The sequence below is a fragment of the Parambassis ranga genome, chromosome 20 (assembly GCF_900634625.1).
Source record: "Parambassis ranga chromosome 20, fParRan2.1, whole genome shotgun sequence".
NCBI classification, from domain to species: domain Eukaryota; kingdom Metazoa; phylum Chordata; class Actinopteri; family Ambassidae; genus Parambassis; species Parambassis ranga.
Window position 1 is genome coordinate 9,319,753 of NC_041040.1, and position 26,155 is coordinate 9,345,907.

The 26,155-nt window shown below is 41.8% G+C and overlaps 5 protein-coding genes across 7 annotated transcripts in view; 4 read left to right on the forward strand and 1 right to left on the reverse strand.

Moving 5' to 3' along the window:
• Positions 1-1,812: 1,812 nt before the first annotated feature.
• On the forward strand, positions 1,813-12,055 carry tnfrsf11a (tumor necrosis factor receptor superfamily, member 11a, NFKB activator). The gene is made up of 10 exons (XM_028433482.1): positions 1,813-2,139; positions 5,362-5,440; positions 5,761-5,886; positions 6,053-6,199; positions 6,292-6,382; positions 6,831-6,907; positions 7,014-7,115; positions 7,294-7,343; positions 7,423-8,353; positions 10,792-12,055. Exons 1-10 carry the CDS (start codon positions 2,065-2,067, stop codon positions 11,073-11,075), a joined length of 1,962 nt encoding a protein of 653 aa, XP_028289283.1. The 5' UTR covers positions 1,813-2,064; the 3' UTR covers positions 11,076-12,055.
• A 1,451-nt stretch (positions 12,056-13,506) lies between these two features.
• On the forward strand, positions 13,507-17,498 carry LOC114453046 (retinol dehydrogenase 12). The gene is made up of 7 exons (XM_028432671.1): positions 13,507-13,638; positions 13,814-13,929; positions 14,123-14,278; positions 14,362-14,466; positions 14,558-14,767; positions 17,005-17,197; positions 17,275-17,498. Exons 1-7 carry the CDS (start codon positions 13,625-13,627, stop codon positions 17,375-17,377), a joined length of 897 nt encoding a protein of 298 aa, XP_028288472.1. The 5' UTR covers positions 13,507-13,624; the 3' UTR covers positions 17,378-17,498.
• Positions 17,499-18,457: 959 nt separating this feature from the next.
• Positions 18,458-22,778, forward strand: LOC114453045 (retinol dehydrogenase 12). Its single transcript, XM_028432669.1, has 7 exons — positions 18,458-18,553; positions 18,971-19,086; positions 20,551-20,706; positions 20,845-20,949; positions 22,082-22,291; positions 22,381-22,573; positions 22,668-22,778. The coding sequence occupies exons 1-7, from the start codon at positions 18,516-18,518 to the stop codon at positions 22,768-22,770; spliced, it is 921 nt and encodes a 306-aa protein (XP_028288470.1). The 5' UTR covers positions 18,458-18,515; the 3' UTR covers positions 22,771-22,778.
• Positions 22,779-23,847: 1,069 nt separating this feature from the next.
• sec61g (SEC61 translocon subunit gamma) lies at positions 23,848-25,415 on the forward strand. Its single transcript, XM_028433448.1, has 4 exons — positions 23,848-23,977; positions 24,347-24,450; positions 24,622-24,724; positions 25,243-25,415. Exons 2-4 carry the CDS (start codon positions 24,357-24,359, stop codon positions 25,250-25,252), a joined length of 207 nt encoding a protein of 68 aa, XP_028289249.1. The 5' UTR covers positions 23,848-23,977; positions 24,347-24,356; the 3' UTR covers positions 25,253-25,415.
• The window catches only part of tpk1 (thiamin pyrophosphokinase 1), a 51,465-nt gene continuing 50,314 nt past the window's right edge, over positions 25,005-26,155 (reverse strand). For all 3 annotated transcript variants that reach the window (XM_028433445.1, XM_028433447.1, XM_028433446.1), the window contains exon 9: positions 25,005-26,106. In XM_028433445.1, coding sequence (XP_028289246.1) covers positions 25,964-26,106 — 143 coding nt within the window. In that variant the 3' untranslated portion in view covers positions 25,005-25,963. The remainder of the gene's footprint in view (positions 26,107-26,155) is intronic.

The window sequence follows — 26,155 nt, forward strand, 5'->3', positions numbered from 1 at the left end:
CAAATAATTGATACACACAGCTGGGCGTGGAATAGCAGGCAGCAGGTTAGCGCAGTATGTTTGTGTAGATGCCTGATGTGTACGATTTGCATTCAGAGTGAATGGTGTGGTTCTTCGGTTGTCAAAACATCTTTATGCAAACGTGTACCTTTACATATAGCTGTGTGTGAAAATGTCCTGGCATTTTGCTTGCATGTTGCACAAACGGTGTCAGCCGGGTCCTCTTACTCACACGGGTGACTTGCGTGACTCACAGGTCACATCTGTTTCCAAAGTGAGCAGAAGCAATGCAGATCCAATCCTTAAAACCACCGGAACACGGTGGCTACCATTTAATGTCATTATTCCACTGGGTTGTGTGTGGATGTGAGGGCCATGTGCATGTTTTATGCCCACTTTTCACTCAGACCATAAGGCCTAGCCCTTAAAGCTTCCTCCAAATTCTTGGTACCAAACCAGGCTGTGGCTGTTTTGTTCTATGGAACGAGTGTGTGCGTTCCATTAATTGGAGCCGTGGGTGTGTGGGTGTGTGTGTGTGCATTTTTGAGTATATGAGGCATTGACTTGTTGTAAGTGATGCTAAGCATCACAAGCCACATATTTGCAGGGCTACACAGTCTGCACTCTGACCCAGGTTATAAGAAGTGTAGAGCTTGTAAAGCAGTGTGGTGTTTGCCTGCAGCAGAGCTACATATTTACACATCAAAACAAGCTACACTGTGACTGTGTTCCAACTGGAGTCTGTGCGTTTAGTCTTTGAGGCTGGAGGGGTGGGGGAGAGTGATTTGATGTGAATATTTGGGGGTGCGTTTAGAGGCAAGCTGAGGTTTTTGATTGCTAAAAGAGTCGACTCTTAATTGCTACTGTGCAAGCTGCAGAGGCCCCCTCGCCAAACAGCTTCTCTCAGCATGTTTTACAGGAAGAGGGGAGAGGGAGGACAGAGCCCATTACCTTCACTCACTCAGCTTAAAACTCCTTAGTATGCTTCCTCTTCCTCACAACACTTAACCCCTTAAGTGTTCTTTAACTACAAACGTAGAACAAATCTGGTAACCTTGGTAGAATTTCAGGCCATTTATGGAGCAACATGTCTGCTTATTTCCATGAAAACATCATGGGTTATGAGGGCTGCTTGCTAATCTCTCTCTTTTGATCACTCAAACATTCAATTGAATATTTGCATAACTGACAAGTTGACTAGAGCACGTTCCCCCCTTTCAAAAACCTTTCCCACTCTTCTCTTGCCAAAGTAGGCAGGTATAGGCTAGATGTAATCTGCCATGCAAATTGACAGGGAAATACAACGAGTGCTGTTTTTCTCTGCTCTTTCCTGAACTGAAGAGCAGCTGCAGTGTTTCCTGGAGGTGGACAGTCACTGTACATTGTACAAAATTTCGACTTTTGTCATGGTCATGGCAGTTCCAGGACCCACGCTCCAGGAAATATTATGCCTATTCACTTCCATGATGAATGGCTCATGCAGGAAGTGAAATCTATGAAGACCACATGCTTTGCGTTCAGTGTATCTGAGTTGTCTGAGGTGTAAGATCTTTTTTTTTTTAACAAAAATCACCTTAATAAACTGGAATAAAAATCCAGGTGCATTTATAAAGTGAGCAGCTGAGCATCACAGAAGCACCTTGGTCACCTTTGAGTTAATCACAAACAGCAGACACACATTTCCTTAGAGAAAAAAAAAACACATCAGGGGTAAACTTTTTTCATGAAACATATGACAGCGTGGGAGGAGTTCCCTCTCTCAGACTTTTACAAGCCGTTGCACGCAGCTCCCTTCACAACGCGTGGGTGAGAGCAGAGAGAAAGAAGAGAGGAGAGAAGAGGGAAGGAGAGATGGGAAACGCAGCAACACCAAACTGGGGAATAAGGCGCAAGAATACCATGTGAGATGCGTGGAGGCGCTGTTACCTTTACGCACATAAGAAGAAGAAGTGTTTTGCAGTGAGGACAATTGAAGAAGAGTTTGGGAAAGCGGATCGTGGTGTTTTTTGCGCGCTGGTTAAGAGAGACAAGTTTGTTTTGGAAGTTGTTTCATTTTCAGCAAAGATGAGACTTAACTTTTCAACAAGCTGGATATTCCGAGGATGGATAACATGTGTCCTTGGCACCTTTTACGCACAGGTAAAACACATGTTTGCACTTAACAGTACAAGTTTACACCATAATAAAATGGAGTGAATGTCAAACTGCTTAGTGTGTTGTGGAATGTCGAGTGAGAAAGTGCAGAATACTGCCAATGGGCTGCTTTTTTACGCACGGACACTGACTGGAAATAGTTATATTTGGGTCTAGTCCACCTCTCCCTTATTCTGACCACAAAAACGCTGCTGGCAACTGGATGTTGTTCTGTCTCCACCACGCATTCTCTCCCGGTCGAAAGGGGACCAAACCTGAGCCAACTCGCTGATGAAGACCATCACAGGGTCTGTGTGTGGAGGGGAAGTTGTAATGTGTGGCCACACATGAGTAACTGTCAGGCAAGTTGTTTGGGTGCCATATCTCTTCAGAAGCAATAATAGTTGATCTGAAAATAAAAATTAAAGAGGACACCGTATGTTGCTGTTCATGTTGTGAGGGCAAAGCTGCTAACGCTGTCCAGGTGGAGTAGTTTATAACATGTGGTTGTAGTGGTGGGACTGTTGGGCACCAGTGATCTATCACTGGCTGCATTACGGTAAGTCAACGTCACGTTATGGCTTTGGAAGAGACGCTCCTTCTTCCCTGAAGTGTGTTGCAAGAGTGAAATGCTTCACTCAGGGCACTGAGAGGTGATGGCACGCAGGATGTTTTTTTCCACAGAATGTTAAATGCAAGTCACAGTTTTCCAGCACAGATACTGTGCCTGCAAAGAGAAGACTTTAAGGTGATACTTTGGCTTTGCATTACTCTCAGCGTGGTCTTGCCATTTTACTGACTCACACTATCCCCAAAGAATTCCCCTTCATTTTCATGGTTTGCAACCACTTCATCCAGTCCATTCCAAATCCACTTCCAACTGTCTGTATGACATTAAGCAACACACAATGACTTCAAGATGTGGCAAATTTACGAGTCAATACATCATTTGTGAATGAGCTGAGCTTTGGTGGATCCGTTTACTATCCACAGTTGTGGCTCCTGTGCTTTTTATTAGCATCCATGGACTTGTCCCTGCATGTAAACTCTTCATACATGTTCCAGTCTTTCTGTCTCTAGACTTCAAACTCTCTCTATCATGAGTTTTAACATTTCACTTCAGTCCTTCCACCCATCACCAGACCATATGTCTGTCTCCGCTTAGGCAAGCGCTGCATTGCCTCAGACCTGCAGATCCAAACACGACTTAATTTAAGACAGCACAGACAACACAGGCTTTAACACACCTAAGATTAATCCCTAAACTAACACAGATTATAGCTGCATCAATAGATCTTGAGCCAACAACTTTGTGTTTTAATTTTCCTTTTGATACCATGTATGATAAGAAAGTCCTCTATATGCTGACAGTACAGCTCAACATTTTACAAATAAGAGTATGAGAATTTAAGTCCTGATTTGTGCTGGTTTTATTGCTGTTGAAGAAGTAATCACAGATGCAAACATCCTACAAAGATTCAGTTGTTGAGCAATCACACTTTTACAGCACCTTATCAGGGATCACTAAAAATCCTCGGAGGCCGAAAAGTCACACTGTGCTACTCTTGGCATGGTGCCTTTGGCTGCTGTGGCCGTTATGCAAATTCTCCGGTCCTCTGAAAGCAAATGGAATGCACTCTGCCTCTTGGCCGTGTTCGATAGGATCACGCGAGTGGTGAAGGATTTTTAAAAGATAAACAAAACACTGATGAAAAGATGATTAAGACAAAAAAGGGGGGGGTCATGGTGGATGTCACTGAAGCTGTGAAACTCCTGCTATTCTATTTCACTCTCTTCACAATTATGTAAGTACAGATAATGTTAGCTTTGAGGTTGGAAGGTTTTGCTTGACCTTTATGACAACCTGTAATCTTGAAGGGTGGACCAGATGTTTTTCTTTCACATATATATTTAGTGACACATCACCTCACATAACTGAGGTCCGATGTTTAGATGTGGCGTTAACAAAAATACACTTCCCAGCATTCCTTCCTGCCTTTCCTGTGCACTCTGTCTATCTATCCCTCTGCCCGCCTTTCTGTCTGTCTGTCTGTCACTTCTCTCTGCAGCAGCACATGGCCATCATTAGTGGTTTGGTCCAAGCTAATCCGACTGTGCATCATTATTCCTCTCTCTTGGTTCGATTATAAAACAAAAGGCTGGCTGATGTGTGAGTCTGAGTGGAGGTAATTAAATGCTCGCCCAGTGTTGGTGTGTTGTACTGTTGTCGCCTGAGGGGGCCAACAGACTGAACACAGAGAATAACCAGAGTTTATAAGGTGGAGGTGTGAGACAGGCAAGCAAGCAGGGACGGTGCCAGATGTTATTAACTGCTGTTATTGTGTATCATAAAATCAAGTGGATAGCATGTTGTCAGTATTTGCGGGCAGGAGCGGAGACAGATGACATGTGAGATGTGAAGGCTTCTCCTGAGTGCTGCCTGTGGGGAGAAGTTTTTCATGTTTAAACTGAACTTCAGCAGCGTACCAACAGAACAATGAGTGAATTATCATTTCATGGGAACTTTGAAAAGGGCTGAACGAGAAAATGAGTCAGGTTGGTTCAAGGTCAGCCAGTCCTATAGAGGTTGTGTTTTTTACACATATATATAGACATTGTGGCTTTGGCATTGTTTCTGTCATAACAGCCAGATTCTCTCATTCAGCAGTGTGGTGAGGACCTCACCAGCCCCTCATTTATGGTGGCTGGAGGGTGTGTGCAGTACAGTATATATGTACAGTATGGATGTGTGAGCCTGCATAGCTTAGTTTTGTTGCTTTTTTTCCCACATTTTTTATTAGAGGTCCCCTTTTATTGTTTAAAACACGCACAGATGCTCATCTCAGCTGAGGCTAGTTGGAACAGGACACTTTGAGACCTGTGGATGCCTCTGGGTGGCATTTTGAGCTCCACAGTAAGTGGGGACAAGGAGAATATCTGCACATGTAGGCCAATCCGACCAAAGTTGATTGGATTTAATTTCATCCATTTCACTTATTTAAATTCCATTTAACTTGAGGTTGGTTTGCTGCTTTGGAGGCTAAATGATGCTGTGATCAGGTGATGCCAAGAGTATGGAAATACTCCTTGAGGGTTTCATGGAACTGTTTTGATAATCCTCTTCCTCTCATTAGTCACTGCAGTCTTTAAATGCTGCATATTTGTAGGTCATGAATAAAGGACATTTTGGTTTATTCTCTGATAATCTTATGTCCTAATATTTTTCAGAATGCCGTCTCTGAATCTCAGCCATGTGATGAAAAACATTACCTAGAGGACTCCAGATGCTGCATTAAGTGTGGACCAGGTAATGACGCTGACTGGAATCAGAGCAAAAATAAAAATAGATTTCCATTCACAAAGATCCTAAAATTAAAGAGGAAGGATGTTTCTAAAAACGGAACTTTATTTTCTTAAAATGTCTCAGACATGCACGTGTTCTCACAACCACACACACAGTTTACTCTGGCACTAAACCACTGAAGTACTCTCTACTTTAAAAGAGTCAAAAGGCTCTAATTTTCTCATTTCCCTTCTTGTTTGTTCATGTTTCCTATTTTTGTGGTTACTATGTACAGATTCCTAGATCTATTAACATCTCTTTCTCTCTCATTTTTTTTTCATTAGGCTTTCGAGTGTTTTCTCACTGCACTGATTCTCAAAAGACTAAGTGTGTTAAATGTGATCGTGATGCATACCAGCCCAGCTGGACTGGTGAGAAGCGCTGTATACAGCAGAAGGTCTGCGATGGAGGTCAGTACCTTCAGCTTTAATAAGGATTTCCAAAGAGTTTTACATCTTTGAATATGATTTATTTATTTATTTACTGTCTTTTATAACCACTATAAACTATAAAAAAAAATAATATTCACCACAAAGCGCCCCGAAGGACTGATAATCTGCTTAAAAATGCCTTCAGTTAAGGGTTTTTTGGAGAGGTCTGAAAACCTTGTGGCAGAGGAGCCGTGCCGCTGCAGTCCTGGCCTTCAGTGCTCCCCCATCAACTGTGAGTACTGTGAGAGGATTCCCACCTGCAGAGCTGGCTATGGACTCGAAGTGTTCCCTGGTGAGGCAGTGACCACAAACATACCTCAAATATATCCAATCTTTTTACAAAAGGGTGTCACTCAAGAGTTAATACTGTGCTGCTTATTCCAGAATCAACTGACAAAAGGAAAACCTGTGTTCAATGCAAAGAGGGCTTCTTTTCTACTGACAACAATGCAGAACAGTGCAAACAATGGACTAAGTAAGTGTGTATATATGTATATACAATAATAAACTGGTCCCCATTTAGTATTTAGCCTGGAATCTTTCTACATACTGTGGAGGAAAGAATGCAGTTGGGTAGCCGTCCTCACCAGCAGCCAGCTGTTATGAGTAATATGTTCACCGCTTCCCCTGGAACTCTGGCTGGACCAGACACCAGCTTCCACTCCCGGCCGGATCTGAGAAGATGACGATTGAGAAAGAGAGAAAGAATTTTGTTTTTCTCTTCATTTGTCCCTCTTTATTACAAAACCATCTTTAAAAGCTTGTAGTTTGGCTCGTAACATGTAAAGGGAAAAACAGAAAGGGGGAGAAAAAAAACAACAAGCAATACTGTGCAAATGTTCCTCCTAATGTTTGATTTTGGTGATTTCTCTCCCCCCCTTCCCCACCACCACCACCACCCCATCCTATCCTCTCCTCCACAGTTGTAAGGCTGAGGGCAGAAGTGAGATACAGCCGGGCAGCGCCGTGGAGGATGCGGTGTGTGGACCACCTCTCTCTGGTAAGACATTGGCACAACATGTCCAAAACGAAAATCTGGTAACAAAGGTCATTGTACCTCTATGTGCTAATAAGGACTTTGTTTAAGCTCTGACCCTGTCTTACAGGTCCCTCCTGGGTTATAGTTTCAGTGCTGTCCATAATTACTGTTCTGTGTCTCCTCATTCTGCTTCTCTTCTGCTATAAGGACAAACTGAAATTGCTCTCTGGTAGGTCAAAACTCCTCCTCTACCAATTGTGTTTGTTGTACAGTTTTATGCATGATTTTATGGTGTTCTATATTTGATGAATATTGCACATTGCACTCTTACATTGATGTCCATAAATAATTTCTTCAGACTTGACTTGCTGTAAATATTTCTCCATTTCCCCATTTTCCTTGTCTAGTAAATCTACGATCCTGCGTCCAGAATCTGAAGAGGACCAGAATACAACAGGTAAAGTAGTCCTGTATTCTACATCCAGGTGGAAACTGACTCAGCACGACAAATATTTACAGTGTTTCTGATGTTGTAGGAGACCTTGGCCCCTCTCTATCACAGCGGAGCAGGAGGAGGACCAGGAGGCCCCAAATGTACACCATGTGAGATGACCAAACTCATCTGTCAAGCACCCTACAGCCCCACTGGTGATCCCCTATGCACCTTCCCCATGCCGGTTACTGATGTCAAGGTCTCCCTGCCTTTCACTGGGGAAATGACAGAGAAAGAGGGAGTTAAGGACAAGATAGTGATGGAGGATCAGAGCAAAGGATCTGGAGAACCAGAGGAGGTATCAGAAGAAGATGAAAATAGTGGGAGTGTGTCTCCCCTTTTGGCAGGTTCCTGTGTGTGTGTCATTCCCATCCATGAGCCACTGGAAGTAGGAGAGAATGAGGACTGCAGCCAGGCTGTCAGCCCTGGAACACCAGGGGCCTGCTCATGTGGAGGGCTGGATGCGGATGAGAGTGGGAAAGAGGAGAAAAGTGACAGTAAGAGGCCAGATAAGGCTGGAGAAAGTCAAGAAAAGATGTCCACCCATGAGACAGGTGCTGCATGTTCTGTCTCTCTTTCTCCTCCTTTCCTCCACACCTCCTCTGTAGTCCCTCCATCTAGTCCTGAATTCTGCCTGCCGCTGTGTCAGGCTCAGGTGAGACCAGAGTTCAAATCTCACCTGACTGACAGATCAGCTGTAAAACAAGAGGGCTTATACAGACTGACAAGCACAGACTCCACCTCAACAGAAAATAGCACAGCCTCCGCCATGACTTTGGTCAGCTCCTTGAGGACCTCCTCATCTGTTGGAGATCTCTACCTAGACAAGCCCACTGAGGTCTCAAGCTCACAGGAAGGCCCGGGAATTTCCTGGGCTGACAGCAGGGAGAACAAGCTCTCTTCTGGGATGTCGGAACTGGAGTGCTCACCAGAGAGCCTCCACAGTCAGCTGGCTGAACCAACTCTTACCTCAGGTATGGTAAGCTTCAAGTATATAAACTCTTTTGTATGGAGGCTCCTCTATGCAAGAGCATATATAATAATTAACCAAAAAATCTCAATATATGAAAATATTCATAGTGGAGCCGATAAATATATAACAACACATACATTTCTGGATGTTTTTTTGCTACGACCACTCAATGAGGATAAAGGCTCATTACAAAAGGCTTCAGCACCACAGTTGTGTTTGCCAGGTGGATTCTGAGCTCTTTGTTTGTGTAGGCAGTCACCACTGTATGGCCACAGGGTCGTACCCATGCATGATTTGATACACTACATTACAGTGTTCTCTCTCCGCAGAATAGGTGGGACTAGCCACCAAGAATAACAGAAAGAAAGTTAGATTGGTTTGAATGGAAAGTTTTACTGTCACACGGTTGGACTTGTATTGTTCCCACACAGAAACCTTTGCACGCTGCCAAAGAGAAAAAGTCTCTGGGAAATGTATTCATGCACTGATCCTCCGAGTGGTAATGGTTAGTTATAAAAGCAGTAACATCAGAACAGTCTGATGGAATCAGAGGTCAAACTGAAGCATTATCATGCAAACAAAGGATTGGTTTCAGTGTAAGAATAACAAGTGTGTGTGATTGGTTCTGAGAAATTTTTCTTTATTAAGGTCACTATTGATAGCCAAAATTTTTTGGGGGGGGACCACACACAGAGAGCAGGAATAAGATATATGTGTGTTTGATGTGCTAGTGAACCACCAGAACCACACTTTAACAAACACTGTTTCGTGTGTGTGTGTGTGTGTGTGTGTGTGTGTGTGTGCGCATCAGTCTGAACTATGCCATCTACAGCACAAAGCTCCTGTTTACCCAGAATTCCATAGGGTTGCGCAAAGTGACCACAGCTTTAATTGAAGCAAGATGTGCGCAGCTTGAGTAATACTTTTATAACCCTGCCCACCCAACATAAACACACCAACTTGTGAAGACTTTTTTGGACTCTCACTGATGCCTGGGTACTTTAATTACACACTTACTGGCTTAAAAGGAAGATTTCCCATCATGCTGTAATGGCAACTGATAAAATGGACTTCCCGCACATACTAATTAGAGGTTAAACAGGGGTCACCTGACATACTGACATGTCACCACAGGTAAATGGTGGGGAAGCTTGTTGCAGATATAAAGTCTTAAACCCTGCAATGGTCAAGATCTGAACCTAACCAAGTCGTTTTGATGCCTAGAGTTTTCTAAAGGTGATTAAAAAGGGAAAGTGAGGTCTAACTTTAATGGTTCGATATGGGACATGAACAGTGCTGGTGACCCACATTTATCCTGCATATTGAGGAATTAATCTGGCAGCATTTTAGGAGAAACAAACAGAGTTTGAGTGTATATGTGTGGTTTTCCCTGAACGCTGAATGAGCAGTAGGTTCTGCTAGAACACAGGTTTATCTTTGTTCGAAAGCGGTGCTGTTATAATGGTTGGACATCCAGAAAAATCATCGTGGCATTAAGAAAGAATAAACACAAGAACTCAAGCAGATTCCACAAAGCTTTGTTTTCAAAGTTGTGGTGAAGTGACATATTTTCAGGCTCTCAGGCTGTTATTCCGGGAAGGGTTCTCAGATGGGGAGCATGGAGACACTCTTTCTTTGTGTGCGTGTGTTACTGTCTTTCAAACTTCATAGGGCTTTTCAAATATGTGTGTGTGTGTGTGTAGGTGTAAAAAAATGTCTGCTAGAATGTGTTTGCTTACTGTGATGTGTGTGCGCACACATGTGAGAACTGATGGGACATGAGCTGTGAGTCAACAAGGGTCGGCCCGCTCTGCCGGCTGGAAAGTCAGACAGGAGGCGGGATCAAATCAGAACCAGAGGCTTAATGTGGTGAAATAAAACAAAAACACGCACAGTTTATTTCCTAATTCACCACGTTGGCCTAAATCCACATGTGAACACATACATGAGTTCATACAAGTTTGCACAAATCATCGTGAGCAACGTAGAAGAAAACTGGAAGGAGTAAAAGTTAGAAAGAGCTGAACAGTACATTTCTGGGATTGTGTAGAAAACCCTAAACCTTTGACAAATGACTTGTCTTCACAAGGATCTTGAGTTTCTCACACTAAAAAGTATGCCTGGAAGGATATGATGGCAGTCTGCAGAGCTGCGGCCTGTCTGTGGTCATCCTGCGTTGTCATTACACCCACTGTCCTTTTGTCAGCTGAGGTTAGCCAAGATTTAGTCCCCTCTTCGCTTACGTCATGAACAGAGGAAGCGCTGTCAGTCATGTGTGTTAGGGAAATTGGAAAAATTACACAACCAACCATATATAGGCTACATATATATATATATATATATATATATCCCAATGATGGTGTTGCATTGGCATTTTTTTATGTTAGCTGTCTTTATGTGTACTCTTCTGCTCACAGCCTGTTCTATTTCTCTCTTTAGGTCAGGTTTCTGGGAACAACAACACCACCTTCATCTCCAGCGGTCAGGTGATGAACTTCAGCGGCGAGGTCATTGTTGTCTATGTCAGCCAGACGTCTCAGGGCAGCGATGAGGTCGGGCAGGACGATGCTTTTGGGAGCCCTGTCCAAGAAGAAGCCAATGAAACAGCTCTGTTTTTTCAGAGCAGCCTCAGATCACAGGGGGACTCCATTACCCACAGCACCTTGCAAGAGGAGACGCTGCCAGTCCAGGAAGTGATGGAGGAGCGGCTGCTTGGAAAGTGAAGAGTGTGCAGTTATGATCTCCACCACCGTCAGTTAGAACCTCGTACTGATCTATGAAATTCATTGTTGGTCGTACTTTACCAGCTTTCTATACAAGATAAGGGAAGTTTTTTATTTAACATAGAGAGCTGATGAGGCAGATGAAGAGGAGAACAGTCTTTAACTTGCCCCCTCTCAAACATTAGTCATTGAATTTTGCCTCAGGCTTTTATTTCCAGTGGAAAGCTGCAAGCCTTTTTTTAATGGAAACTCCCTCCATTCCAGACAATGATGGGGAACTTGTTAGGAATTGGATGTGGAACTAGATCTAAGACTGGAAGAACAAAATGTTTTATGGAAATTGTTGCTGGATTATGATACATATTTCAATTCCCACTTAAAAAAAAGACAAAAAAGAAAGAAAAAGGCCCAGGTTGACATTTGGATGATTGTACACAACAAATATCCACCATGTGGAAATGATTAAATATTTTTATGGCAGATAATTCATTGTTTTAGCCGCAGTCAGATCTGGGAGGACATTTCATGGGGTGATTTTTTTTGTGGTCTACAGGATCTAACAGAAGCTATTTCACAGTAAAGGGACACATCCAGTTTTGGTACGATGCTTGTTTGTTTGACTTTGTTTATTGTCTTATTGCACCACAGGTGCAGTTTGTGTCTATGAAAAGAAAATGCTATGCATTTGATAAGCTATTTTTATTTCTGATTAGTTTTGTGTCATTATATTTTAATGTGCAAGCCTTAATGAAGAAAAATACAATGTCTGTTCATATTTTGATGAAAATAATTTTCCAAAGTTTATGTATTTTGTCGGAAGTTTCACATGTGATCATGTTTGTATATATTTCAAAGAAGCCTTTGTGAAAGAATAATGAATATTCTCATTTCTTGTGGTGTGGATGTGTTAAGTGACGCCATTAAAAGCAGGCTAAAATACACATTCTCAGAGATTCTGTTAATTTACAACCTCACTATATGCAGCTTTACAAAAAATGATGTTCATATCAATCACACTTATTGCAATGAAAGACTATTTTGATTGAAATTAAATATGTTTTGCATTCAATTTTGTTCATGGATGGCTGCCATCCTGCATTCTGTGGTTTCTCTCTGTCAACTTTCCTATTTTAGGATCCACAAATTACAGTGAAAGAGTCATTTATCTCTTCGAGAAGATCTATAATCTTTGTGAAGCAATGCTAATTACACATGTGGCATGGCCTCTGAGTCTTTGTCCTGTGTCGTTGACAGACAGACAGCCTTTCATCAGGCCTGGGGATGGCAAGCAGCTGTGAGGAGGAACCAATCTAGCAGTCAGACCAGCCAGCGTCACAGAGAGACCACATGAGAGCAACTGGCAGCACTCATTTAGGCCTGGTTTGGGTCAGCAGCAGTATGTTTATGTGTGTGTGTGTGTGTGTGCGTGCATCTTCGTCTCGGCTTACTTTATGGTTGTTTATGAAAACAGGAAGTTATGACTAGTTTTCACATGGTTTACATAAGGATTGACTTGCAGGCCAACACAGAACCGTACTGTAGATTTCAGCATTTCATGTATGAGAAAACAGTCTCTCCTTTAAATTAAACCAACCACTGTGTCTTGCTATAGTCTGACCCCTAGTGTTAAGTGCATGAAACATGGCAAATAAAAAAAAACAAATCTCAGGTTTTGAAAAAAAAAGAAAAAAATTGATCACACCACCTTTATCTTCACAAAAAAAAGGAATCAAGGAGGAGGGGAAGCCCAGGGTTGAGTAATCATATGGGTTTCCAGGCACTCACTGATGTAATTTAAAAAAACTGCCTTTGCCAGCCCAATGAGCCATTAGCCTGACACACAGCTACAGGTGACCTGCGGAAAGCACCAGAAAATCCAAAACGGCAAAAATGCTGAAATTACACTCGGCTCACCTGTGGAAGCAGGTTTTGAATTTCAGCCGCTGCAGACTCACTGAAGGCCACTTAGTTTAGTTACTCTAAATGGTTTAGCTCAAACCAGTTCATGAGTAAAATTCCTATGACATGTGGCCATAAAATGCTGGCTTATTTTACAAGATTCTATAACAACTTGATCATCATAATGCAATATAAGATTGTGAGATGAAATTAGAGGTTCGGATCTGAAAGATATGTTTTGCAGCAGATACATTAATCCCACAGGAAACGGGGTGTACAAGCTGTAATCTTGTGATTTTAATACAGTTACTCAGGCATATGCACATATAATGGCAAAAACAGTAAGTCAGTATTCGTTTGACTTTGGTAAGTAAACAAATACTTGTCTGTTACTTGGTCTTATTTGAATATAACATGGCTTGTCATATGATTGCGCCTCGACCCAACTGGAAAATCTGCCTTCATTGATTAGTTACAATTACTGCCTTTAAATAGAAGACTAATTGTCCAACAATGACTTCCCAGTTTGCTCCAAACCATTTAAGAACACTTTTTCACTTTCTTTACTGAAACGTTTCTGGAGTCAGTCAGAGAAGAAGCTGCTCAGTTTTTTAGGACGATTTTGCTGTTGAAAGTCACCACATCCAGAAATGCAAGCCGTCAGGTAAGACAATTTCCTGATAAAAGCATCCCATAAGAAAAGCAATGATCTCTTAGTGATTCAGCTGGGTGGGGACAAGCAAACTATTTATCCATTCTTGTAAAGTTTATTTATGTGTAATCTAAGTTGTCAAGATCTGAATAAACTAATTATACAAAGCTCATACTTCATTCCACAGATCTCTGTTTATCCCCAAGTGGTCTTCAGACGTGTGTCTAGAAGGGAAGACTGCTATAATAACAGGGGGCAACACTGGAATTGGCAAAGAAACAGCTAAAGACCTGGCTGGCAGAGGTGGCAAATGTTTCAAGCTTAAACTTATAACAAATACAATGATGAGTTTGATCAAATAAATAAGCAGCAAAAGGACCAATGTTGTTTTTTTGCCTTACAAACTGACACTAATGCTTTAAAGGCATTTGATCTTATGTTCAAATGTTTGACATGTATGCACATGTAAAACACACTCACCATTACCCTCTCTCAGGTGCCCGGGTGATTTTGGCATGCAGAGACATGACAAAAGGAGAGCAGGCTGCTGCAGATATCATGAGGGAGGTGACGGGAGCCAAGGTGGTTGCCATGCAACTGGATCTGGCTGACACCAAATCGATCTGCCAGTTCGCTGAGAATATCTACAACAGTGGGTCACACACACACACACACACACACACACATAGAGAATGCTTTTCATATAAATGCAAGTAATTGATCTCTTTTTTCCAGCGGAGAAAGCTCTTCACTACCTGATTAACAATGCAGGTGTAGCTATCTGTCCTTATGCTAGGACAGTGGACGGATATGAGATGCAGTTTGGAGTCAATCACTTGGGTAAGAGACAGAAATGGTTAAATGATCAATTTGCTCCATCTCATCTCAACTCATCTCATCTCTCTCTCTCTCTCTCTCTCTCTCTGTTTAGGTCATTTCTTTTTGACTTTCCTTCTGCTGGACTTGCTGAAGCACTCAGCTCCATCCCGGATCATCAATTTGTCATCAGTGGCTCACACCATGGGAAAGATCCAGTTTGATGACCTGAATGGGGAGAAGGACTACCACCCTGTTAGGGCCTACGCTCAGAGCAAGCTAGCTAATGTGCTGTTCACAAGAGAGCTGGCCAAAAGAACTGAGGGTAGGGTGTGTGTGTGTGTGTGTGCCTCTCTGTCTTGTTACTTGTGCAATGAATCTTGCTTCCCCGGGCAAGAAACGGAGCAAGGAGAAACATGTTTATAGAAAACACACCACTGTCTAAAAGAATTAATCAATACCCAACTGTCACTCATTGCTTCTCAAATCTCACCCAAATAACAATGTTATAGTGTAATATATATATTTATTGGATATATTAATGTATTAATTGCGAAGGCCCTATTGTAATTGCAATGTTTATTATTAGGCTTTATATTTGTGAGGCTGTCAAGCTGTTGTGGGAAAAGCTGCTATTTTATTAACCCTAACCCCTAAACCTAAGAAGTGGGTGACAACGACATCACAGAGAACATTAAGAAATTTAGCTGAGGGAAAATGTCTCTTTGGATTCACTGGATCATTATGACACATTCACTATTAGGCCAAGTGGAGAGAGCTACGTTCTGAAAAATGAACTATATAAAAATGCATGTCAGGAACCCTAACCCTAACCCTAAAGCAGACTTTGAAGGACTATAATGGTTGCAGAATCGTGGTGCAATGTTTGATGCATTCGGATCACTGAGACAACCAACCTAACCCTAGCTTTGCATAAGGTTTAGGGTCAGGGTTAGAGTTAGGAAGGTCACAGAGTTGTGGTTCAAAATTTAATGCATTCAGCTCACTGAGACCATTACGGAAATGTCTCACTTGAGGCTCTATGTCTCACTACGGCTGAAATGCTAACCCTAGCTCTGCATTAGGATTAGGGTTAGGGTCAAAACTAGGGTTAGGGTTAGGGTTTCACAGTTAGGAAGGTCACAGAGTTGTGGTTCAAAGTTTAATCCATTCGGCTCACTGAGACCATTACGGAAATGTCTCACTTGAGGCTCTATGTCTCACGACGGCTGAGATGCAAACCCTAGCTCTGCATTAGGGTTAGGGTTAGGGTTACAGCTAGGGTTAGGGTTTCACAGTTAGGAAGGTCACAGAGTTGTGGTTCGAATTTTAATGCATTCGGCTCACTGAGACCATTACGGAAATGTCTCAATTGAGGCTCTATGTCTTAGGACGGCTGAGATGCTAACCCTAGCTCTTCATTAGGGTTAGGCTTAGGGTCAAAACTAGGGTTAGGGTTAGGGTTTCACAGTTAGGAAGGTCACAGCATTGTGGTTCAAAGTTTAATGCATTTGGCTCACTGAGACCATTGTGGACATGTCTCCCTTGAGGCTCTATGTCTCACGACAGCCAAGGTGCTAACCCTAGCTCTGCATTAGAGTTAGGGTTAGGGTTACAGCTAGGGATAGCGGTAGGGTTAGAGTTAGGAAGGTCACAGAGTTGTGGTTCAATGTCTGGAGCCTTAGTATTGGCCCTAGCACAACAGAATCAGAAGTTTCTGTCAACAGCTTGCATGATAGGTGGCTCACAGGACCATGGCTTCAATCACAGCTTAATAGTGGTAGTAGTAAGCATGTGGTGTACTTTCTTGAACGGCCAGACCTGGGCGTGTTGGCAGTTGTTTTGACTATTATAGACTATTTCCCAGATAGTGTAATAGCTGAGAACTTTTTAAATCCCTTACCATTCATAAACTGCTTCAATCTTCTTTCTGAAGGCAACTCATTCAATCTCACCACGGTCTTCACTCTCACTTCAACAGTCAGGAGCGCACCATACTAAATGTTTGAGGTTTATTTTGCACACGCTTCCTACAAAATGCTGAGTAAAAATGTTCTATTCTAATTGTGATTTTATCCATCCTAAGTAGGAACAAATGTAGGGATGTCATAATTTATTCCTCACCAGACATTGATTTTTTAAAATTACATTATACAGAAAGTTTTCAAATGTCTTCAGTTTTAAATGTTAGTTATATTACTTGACTCTACTACCCATATGTCCACATATGTTACAAAAACACAAGGGCTTTCATAGGGTGGCCTGTATTTAATACTTGACTGTATACAGTGGGTACGGAAAGAATTCAGACCCCCTAAAACGTTTCACTCTTTGTTATATTGCAGCCATTTGCTAAAATAGTGAAAATAAAAAGTTAAAAATTTAAGGGGGTCTAAATACTTTCCATACCCACTGTATATACACTGATCAGGCATAACATTATAACCACCTGCCCAATATTGTGTTGGCCCTGACCTGATGAGATGAGTGTTATTCACTTCACCTGTCAGTGATCATGATGACAGCCTGATCAGTGTATGAATCTGGTCCCGTTACCTCCAGTTCTAGGTGTGATGGCTTACTCAGTGGATCCTGGCATGGTGAACACTGAAATTACAAGGCACATAAGGCGCCCTCTTGTGGATTTATTTAAGACCTTCAGCTTCCTGCTCAAGACCCCAGCAGAAGGAGCCTACACCACCATCTACTGCACGGTCACCCCCGAAAATCAGCTGCTTACTGGAGGATACTACAAGTAAGATGTGCAGCAGACCAAAAAGCACCTTTCAAAATAAAAGCCTCCTTCTTCTTTTTACTTTTCTTTCCTTGCAGGAATTGTGCTGCTGCAGAGAGCACCAGGGCCGGTCAGGATGACGGCACTGCCCTGAAACTGTGGGCTGTGAGCTGCCACCTGCTAAACATCCGCTGGAGATAAACATCTGTCATCTTCATGGTGATGCCTGGTTTTATTGCTGTGAAGGTGTGAAGATAGACAACAGGGTTACAAGCTGAATCTGCATGTTAAACTGTGTGTGAACTGAAACCATGAAGGCTGAGATGACAAAATAAAAGATGTAAACGCAGCAAATAAATGTATCACTGATCAAACAGATGACTGAAGAGAAATTAGAAATTATTGGTATATTTATTTTTTATTAATTTTTTAGTTAGTAACAGCTCAACAAAAGGAGATATTAAACATGAAGAACACAATTGAATACAACACTTTTATTAATAAATTAATAAAAATCAGTCATAGTGCTCTCCTCTCTCCCCTGACCTGATCCAGCCCTCTGCCTTGTAACATGTCAGCAGCCTGGACTTTGACCTGCAGCTCACTCCATGCTCTGCTCCGCCGCTCTGACTCGACCTTGACCATGTATTGGATATAGTATATTGCGTCGGGACATGCAGCAGCGCCCCCTCCAGCAGGTGGCGCCCTATAGCGACCGCCTATGTCACCAATGGCAGAGCCGGATCTGACAGAAAGGCATTGAAATAGTAAGGTCCACAGCATGCACCCTCCATAATCCTGATTTTTTTATGTAGGCTATTTATTTAGAAAATCAGAAGCGATGACTGTCAGAGTAAATATCTGAAATATTAGTTTTTAATTTACTATATTTAAATTAACTTAACTTATTTAAGTTAATATAAGAGATAAGATCAGGACTTTATTGATCCCCGGAGGGACATTAAGTCATTTAGATAAATGGAACTCTGTTTTTCTTCACTTTCAGAGTTGATACACTTCATACATTAATCACAGATCATGAGTGAGATACAGATCTCAGTATCCATTCTGGTGGCCTCTCATGGCAGCAGGGAGCTGAGGGAGCAGCAGCTCGGGAGCAGAGCCTCCTGTTTGTTCTCCCAGCCTGTAAAACTTGTGAATCAATTATGCGTCAGCTCGCTCCTGATTGGCTGAGCTGCTGATATGTGAAACAAACGCGTGGGGTGGGGACACATGACAGGCGAGCACGAAAAGCCACTAAATGAGCTGCGCCGCCGCTGAGGACTGAAGGAGGAGGAGAAGGTGTATTGTTTGCTTCTTCTTGAAGTCGCTCTGTGAGATGGAGATCTGTTGCTCTGGAAGAATAATGCACTGCAGGTAAGACAAAAAAAAGAGAAAAGAGCCGGCACAGGCGGGAGAAAACGGCGTCTGCCTCTGTTTACAACAGGAATGTGAGACATTTTAAGAAGATTACACTACACGGTGATTTGGCGCAGTTTAAAATGCAGCTGTTTGTGTCGGTTGTTTTCGTTTTATTCAGCTAATTAGCGCGTGTTTCTTTATGTATCTGGAAGTGAGTTATAACATATCTTTGTGTGTGTGCACCAAAACAGACTGAAAATATATTATTTTAAGAAAACATTTATTAGCTTGTTGAATAATTTATTCAAAACAATTATTTTTTATTATCTGTAAATATGATTTGTTTTATTGATAATGTTCATGTCTGACAGACAGACAGACATCAGTGTCTTATTTTGAAAAGCTGTTCCTTCTTGTGTGTGTACTGTTCAGGAGTGTGTGCTGCAACCACTGGTCATCTGAGGAGAGGCTGGATGGAAAAACAGTTATAATCACTGGAGCTAACACCGGCATTGGCAAAGAAACAGCCAGGGACCTGGCAAGAAGAGGTTTGTGTCCAGCTGTGTGTCGGTCTCCATCTGCCTCTGTCTATTTTTGGATCTTTGATGTTGTAGCCTACCTGCCGCCTCCTCTATGAACACTAACATCCAAAGTGTGATCTGTACATGTCACACTTCACCCTGAGATGTTGTATTATTTGAAAACAGCCTCTGATATTCACAGTTCTGAACTTTCTAAGCAGCGTCAAACAGTATGTGGACCCATCCATCCACCCCAAACTCCTCCCTAGCAGAAGTTGTGAATCTTTTCCTGTTGTCTAAAGGGTTTGAATTTTTAGGCTAAAAGAAAAACATTGAGACGTTTGCTCTGTCCTGAGGAGAGCATCCCTCCCTAAACGTTTCCCTGATCTGAAAGCATAACATATGGCAGTGATAGAAGACAGACGAGGGGTCAGGAGGACAGAGGGAGCATTGTGAGGGCTCTGCTCCCCTCCTGAGACAAACTAGACAACAAAGACAACAACAACAAAATCACAGCCAGACTAAAATAATAACACTGTCGCTCATTGCTTCTGGAAAATGCAAATCATTTTTTCAGTCAATGGGATTATGTAATAATGTGATGACAGCATGATTTGATTCATAACAGGAAGTGATTCCTTCAGGCACGGCAATGAAACACTGAACTAAGAAATCATTTATTATTAGTTTATGGCTGTAATAATGTTTAGTCCACCATCTAAACTGTTATTGTTATATTATTGACTTTGAACCCATTGTTGCACATTTCCCCTCATTTGCATAGTGTCATTATTTATGCATGCACAGGACTGTGTAATCCTCTGCAGGCTGATCTTTAACTTGACAAAGTGCACCCCTTCAGTCCCATTTAATTGAGTGAACTTGGCTACCCTGGAAATGTGGGAACAATTCTGTTTTCCCACATGGGAGCAGCAGGACAGAAACAAAGACACTGTGATGGGACACAGACGCTCTCTGCTCTGATTAATGGTTCTCGTCTTCCATAATTGACGGGCTGCTAATTTGTGTTTGTGTGTGCGTGCAGGAACGAGGGTGGAGGTGGGGGGGGTTGTCTGTCTATATGTTAGTTTGTGTGAGTGCACGCATAAAAGAGCGTGTCCTCAAAAGACCCCTTTCTGCATTCATTATGGAGAATGGACGGTAATTTGTGTCAGGAGCAAATGAGAATGACACACTTGAGAGAGTCCTGTATTCAACTGAGTGGACTAAATGAGATGCTGAATGGGAGCTTAGAAAAAACATTAGAGGATGATCAAAAGCACGCTGAGAGATCGAGGTACTTTGCTGCTGATTTGGAACGCTGGAAGCATCGCATGCCTGACAATGAGCTGCTGAGTTCAAAGCCTTTGATTTAAACCTTGCATGCTTGCTTAAGTCCATATTCAGCTGTTAAGAATGCTTCACTTTAATCTGGTGTTTATTTAGAGTTCACCTGAACTGGAAACTTTGGATTTCATGTCACCTCATTAGGCGCTCGCATCATCATGGCGTGCAGGGACCTGGAGAGGGCTGAAGAGGCGCGGACGGACATTTTGGAAGACACAGGAAATGAGAACGTGGTCATCAGGAAGCTGGATCTCTCTGACATCAAGTCCATCAGAGCCTTCGCTGAAATTATCAACAAAGGTAACACATGTCATTTCTTCCTACAGCACAATAATAGCAGTGTTCGTGGTCCGAATCCTATTTCCTCCTGTTCATGTTTATGTGAGACTGTGAGGTGTCTGTTTCTCAAACTTTGACCACATCTTTTTGTTCTTTTAGAGGAGAAACAAGTAAACATCCTCATAAACAATGCAGGTATTATGATGTGCCCCTTCTCTAAGACTGCCGATGGCTTTGAAATGCAGCTCGGGGTCAATCATTTAGGTAAGTTTTACTGTATTTCTTTATATATAAATATTGTATTTATACACTTTGGAGGCATAAAATAAAGTGAAGTGCAACATTTCTGGTGATTGGACAGTAAGATTACACAGTAGTGATTTGAATCCATATTTGATTACATTAATTTATTACCTGCTCAACATATCAGCCAAAGAAAATAAACTAGACTCAGTGTTTTCTTCAAGCTGTCAGTTTTTCCTCCATATTGGACCGTGGCTTCTTTCCAAGTGATGCTTTCCTCTGTGGTATTTTAGTCACCGGCTGACAGAGGGAACACTCTGTGCTCACCCACCCACATATGCACACACACACACACACACACATACAAGTCCACATGCATACCTGCACATGGATAAACATCCTTCTATATAGTGCTGATGTTTAGGTTAAGGGTAAAAACAGGAATGGGAGAACAATAGTAGGAAAATGTAACTGTGTGTGTGTGTGTGTGTGTGTGCACGAGAGAAATCCAACTGTGTGTTTCCGTTTGTTTTGTGCACCATCAGTGTTATCATGTATGTAACATATCATCCTGAATGTTGTTATCTAAAGTTTACAGTCATGCACTTCACAGTGAGACTGAATAAAGCATAAAAATGTTTTATTTTAAGAGTTTTACAAACAGAATGTGCATTTATTTTTTTTCTCTTTGCACCATTACATTAGATGTGGGAAAGTATTTGTTCTTGCATGCTTCCTCTCCATGGAATGCCTTGTGAAAATCTGCTATATTTAGCAGGTTGTACGTGTGAGTGGTAGTGGCGATGATCCATGTTGCATTTAAATCATCTACAGACTTTCAAAACTGATAAATTGATTAATCAGTTTTAAATAATACTGTTTCTAACATCTGTCAAGCAGAAAATGTGAACATGCCGAACATTCCCCGATTCTCTGCACTCAGAGGATTATTCTGCTTTTGTCACGTTTAATTTATTTGAAGATAACAGCTGTTTTTTTCATTCTTTTTTAGATTAAACAATTAATCGAAGGGTAATCAGCGGGTCAGTCATTATAAAATATAAGAATCAGAGTCCTGCCTGATGACCCATTCCACTCAGGTACATGAATCCATGACAGTGTGGTGTAACGACTGCCGTACAACTTTCCTCAGGTCACTTCCTCTTGACATACCTGCTGTTGGACCTCATCAAGCGTTCGGCCCCAGCCCGTATTGTCATTGTGGCATCGGTGGCTCATACCTGGACCGGGCTCCACCTGGACGACATTAACAGTGAGAGGAGTTACGATCCAATGAAGGCTTATGGGCAGAGCAAACTGGCTAACGTCCTGTTTGCACGATCACTAGCCAAGCGGTTACAAGGTGAATTTATCAAAGACACAAATCATAAGTATCAGCATGTGTGAATACAGTAAAGCATTTGTGTGACTTGTGTGACCTGTGTATTGCAGGTTCAGGTGTGAGCGTGTTCTCTCTTCACCCGGGGGTGGTGCAGTCTGACCTGTGGAGGCACCAGCACCAGTGTATCCAGGTGGCCGTGAAGATCTTCAGGATTTTCACCAAGACGACAGTGGAGGGAGCACAGACAACCATCTACTGCGCTGTGGAGCCCAGCCTGGAGAGCCTGAGCGGCGGGTACTTCAGGTACACACACTGTTTCAGCCAACAACTGATTATACAATCACACAAATGCAGCACACGTGTGTGAAACGGCCACTCTGTCCCTGTGTGTGTGCAGTGACTGTGCCCCCGCGAGGTGCTCAAGGACCGCGTCTAATGATGACTTGGCCCAGAAACTGTGGGAGGTCAGCTGCAACATACTGGGCATCACCTGGCAGTGAACGGCAGCAAATTACTTGTTCAATGAGAGACATTGTATTCTGAGTATGAACAGCACTGAAGAGCACTGTAAAGCACTTTCAGAAAGACAGACATTGTAAAACAAAGTGGATCTTAAGGCTGAAACTACAGTAGCAGGATGGCTCCAAAGTGTTGCTTTGTTTCATAAAACATCAGAAGATTATGGTGAATTGTTATGGAAACGTTTCATTGAATTGTTGTGATGTTTAACATGCTTTTCCTCTCAACTGGAGTAGTAGTACATTTAACATAGTCAAAGACATGATGTGGTGACTTGCAACACATTGTGGTTACATTTGCTTGTAATTGTAATGTGGTCAGCATGTTGAGGCTTCAATTAATCATCTGAAATGGGTTATGTAACAACATGACATAATGTAAAAAATAAATAAATAAACTTGTTCGACTGGTAAACGTTCTGTAAACTTGTGACTGTGTAGTATAGTATCTATCAGGCTTTTAGCTGCAAAACATGTTAGACTGAGATGAGTTATAAGAGATTAGTGTATTTATAATGAGGGACTTAAAATCTTAGGGCCACCCAAAGAGACTGTTTTTTTTTTCACGGGTGAGAAGTACACTCCCTAGCATTAGTAGGAGAAGAACGATTAAGAGAAAATGCCAGACTTTAGTTTAGAAGCCATGTCTTAATCTACATCACATGAGGGAGAATTTACAACTAAAGGAATGTGACATGAGCAAATGCAGGAACCACTACACATGTCTGTAATCAATGACATGTCTAAACATGTGTGTATTATAACTTCTATGCAAGAATGTGTTTTTGGACAAACCATATTTTTAGGATATGAAAAGATGATTGAGATGTTTATATATAAAACTGCATGGAATTATTCAAAACAAATAATATAACACAATGCAAGTTCTATCTAGTTTTACAAATCAGGAGTTAAGTTTTTCCTTAACGTAAAAAAGTCAGCAAAACCTTGTTTTATATTTGGTCTGTAGTAGAAAACCACCTGTGTGCAGTCGCGTTGAACCTCCTAGCCTGCGGGTGACGCTGTAGGGGAGGAGTGAAGCTCAAATATAAAGAGAGACGTTGTGCGCATGCCTGGTAATAAGTATACGTCAGCTCTGTGCTCCCTTTTTCTGACCAGAAGCTGAGTAGAAGCTACGTGGCTCTCACTCCTCTGACTGTCTTTTCATCAAACAACACGCCAGAAACCGGTAAGCTAATGATTGTTCCTTTAAACACTCTTATTTTTGTCTTTTAACCAATGTAAAACCCTAAGAGGAGTGAGGCGTCTGAATTCTGTCTGTTTTATTTATTAGGCTTTCAAGCTAGCATATTGTCATGACGACGATCGTTAGCTTGTTTTAAGATAGCAGCGCTGAAGTTGCGTAACATAAAACTAATTTCTTTTCTTATTCTGGTTAGTATTCATGGGGAATTAAAAAGTTTGCCTTGTATTCATAATATAACGTTGAGTGGGCCGCTTTAAACTCAGGCTGCTGAAGTCAACGTCAGCACTACAAGGAACCCAAGCTTAACCTTTTCTATACAAACTGACTCGATATATTTATTTCTGTCTGCAGCATAAACGCCATGGATCAAGTAATGCAGTTTGTTGAGCCAAGCCGGCAGTTCGTCAAAGACTCAATCAGGCTTGTAAAAAGGTGCACGAAGCCCGACAGAAAAGGTATGTTTTACAGTGTCGATCCACCCAGTCTTTGTTTATAGGGAACATCAAAGCCTGTTTCAAATCTGTACCGTTCATTACACTGATTAGAGCTCTCTTGGGAGTTATTACACCTGTAATTACTACCGTTATGAAAATGTTTGGACATTGATCATTCTGCTCTGCTTTCAGAATTCCAGAAGATTGCCATGGCTACAGCAATCGGGTTTGCTATCATGGGTTTCATTGGTTTCTTCGTCAAACTCATCCACATCCCCATCAACAACATCATTGTGTAAGTAAATTATTTGGTTAATTGTATTATATGGGTTGTGCTGTCTGTGAAACTTACTATACATTTGATATCACTGAATCTTTCTAATTACTGACAGTAGTCATGATCATGTGCTTTTCAAATCATATAATCTACTCAGCTGTATAGGAACATAAAAAACCCTTTGATTGGATCTGCAGACATGTAACAATGAAAACATACTGCTCTAAGACCCCAAATTGGCGCTGTTCTTTGAGCGATGGGTTCTGTTCTGATGAAATAAATCTGTCATTACACGGGAAACTAGTCAGTGAACAACAGAGTTTTATTTGTGCACAGCAGAAGAAGGCGACATACAAATGCTGTTTATAGGTTAATATATCAACAGTGAAAGTATTCAGGAAAGAGCAGATGGTGTCAGGAAGCAGCCATACTTTGAGTGTCTTTCTTAAGTCATGTTTAACTTGATCACACACTAAATGTGAAACTGGATGCATTATGTGTAGTTTCTAACATTTGCTTTTTGTTTTTTCTTTCAGCGGTGGTTAAGTCCTCATCAAGAGAATGGACAAGTTTCAATATGTGGGGGTGGGGGACTGTTGCAAAGTGTTAAAGGGCTGGTGTGACAGGGGACTGAAGGGATAGCATTTTTACATTCTGTGCTTAACATTTGTATGTCGCTGTGTAAATAAAACCGATGGGAACCCAAAGACTGATTTGTCCTTTGTCCTTCAAAAAGTTATGCTTCACTACAACGTTCAAACAACAGCTTTTTATCTTTTCTGATTGTCACATCACTGTCATAAGAAGGCACACATATTAAAGTCAGGCATTCTGTCTTTTCAATGGTACTTAATACATTTGCTGATTTCTACAAAGGACATTACATGAGGGTCACTGATATCAAAGGCACATGCTGGCAGAATTACCCTTTTTAAATGGCTCATTTTGGATTAACAGTAGTGAAAGGCAAATACCCGATTAATCATTGCATAACAGAACTTGTGCCCATACAGTGTTAATATCTTGTTTAAAGGACAGCCACTGTGGAGAAATAAAAAGCCATCCTTGTAGTCAGTTTTATATCATGCTCACCTGAACACTAGTTTTAATGTCTCATAAAAACACTGATAAAAGTTTTGGTCCTGTATAGTAGTGCTTCTTGCTGTTTTGTAACACATGGCGTTACATATGTCATAACCGCAGACGTGCGGAAGTACGTGCATGTCACTTTCATCAAGATAAAGGATTTCTTTGTCACTACCCGTCTTTTTGAATGCCCATGCTCCAGAGCAGTGGCTGGTCTGTGCTCACAGTCACAGCCTTCCTCGGGTTTCCAGGGGCAACAGGTTGGTAGGTGTTGGAGGTGCTCACCAGCTTCCCAAACTGCAGGATCTGGTTATCTAGAGAGGAGAAAGAGAGAGAGAAAGGTCTTAAATCATGCACACTGAT

Coding starts and splice junctions, on each gene's coding strand:
- tnfrsf11a (XM_028433482.1), top strand. CDS start 2,065: ATGAGACTTAACTTTTCAACAAGCTGGATATTCCGAGGATGGATAACA. Junction 5,441..5,760: donor CTGCATTAAGTGTGGACCAG/GTAATGACGCTG, acceptor TTTTTTCATTAG/GCTTTCGAGTGTTTTCTCAC. Junction 7,344..7,422: donor AGAGGACCAGAATACAACAG/GTAAAGTAGTCC, acceptor CTGATGTTGTAG/GAGACCTTGGCCCCTCTCTA.
- LOC114453046 (XM_028432671.1), top strand. Junction 13,930..14,122: donor TAAAGACCTGGCTGGCAGAG/GTGGCAAATGTT, acceptor ACCCTCTCTCAG/GTGCCCGGGTGATTTTGGCA. Junction 14,279..14,361: donor CGCTGAGAATATCTACAACA/GTGGGTCACACA, acceptor TCTTTTTTCCAG/CGGAGAAAGCTCTTCACTAC.
- LOC114453045 (XM_028432669.1), top strand. CDS start 18,516: ATGGAGATCTGTTGCTCTGGAAGAATAATGCACTGCAG. Junction 18,554..18,970: donor GGAAGAATAATGCACTGCAG/GTAAGACAAAAA, acceptor TGTACTGTTCAG/GAGTGTGTGCTGCAACCACT. Junction 20,707..20,844: donor CGCTGAAATTATCAACAAAG/GTAACACATGTC, acceptor TTGTTCTTTTAG/AGGAGAAACAAGTAAACATC.
- sec61g (XM_028433448.1), top strand. CDS start 24,357: ATGGATCAAGTAATGCAGTTTGTTGAGCCAAGCCGGCAGTTCGTCAAA. Junction 24,451..24,621: donor CACGAAGCCCGACAGAAAAG/GTATGTTTTACA, acceptor CTCTGCTTTCAG/AATTCCAGAAGATTGCCATG.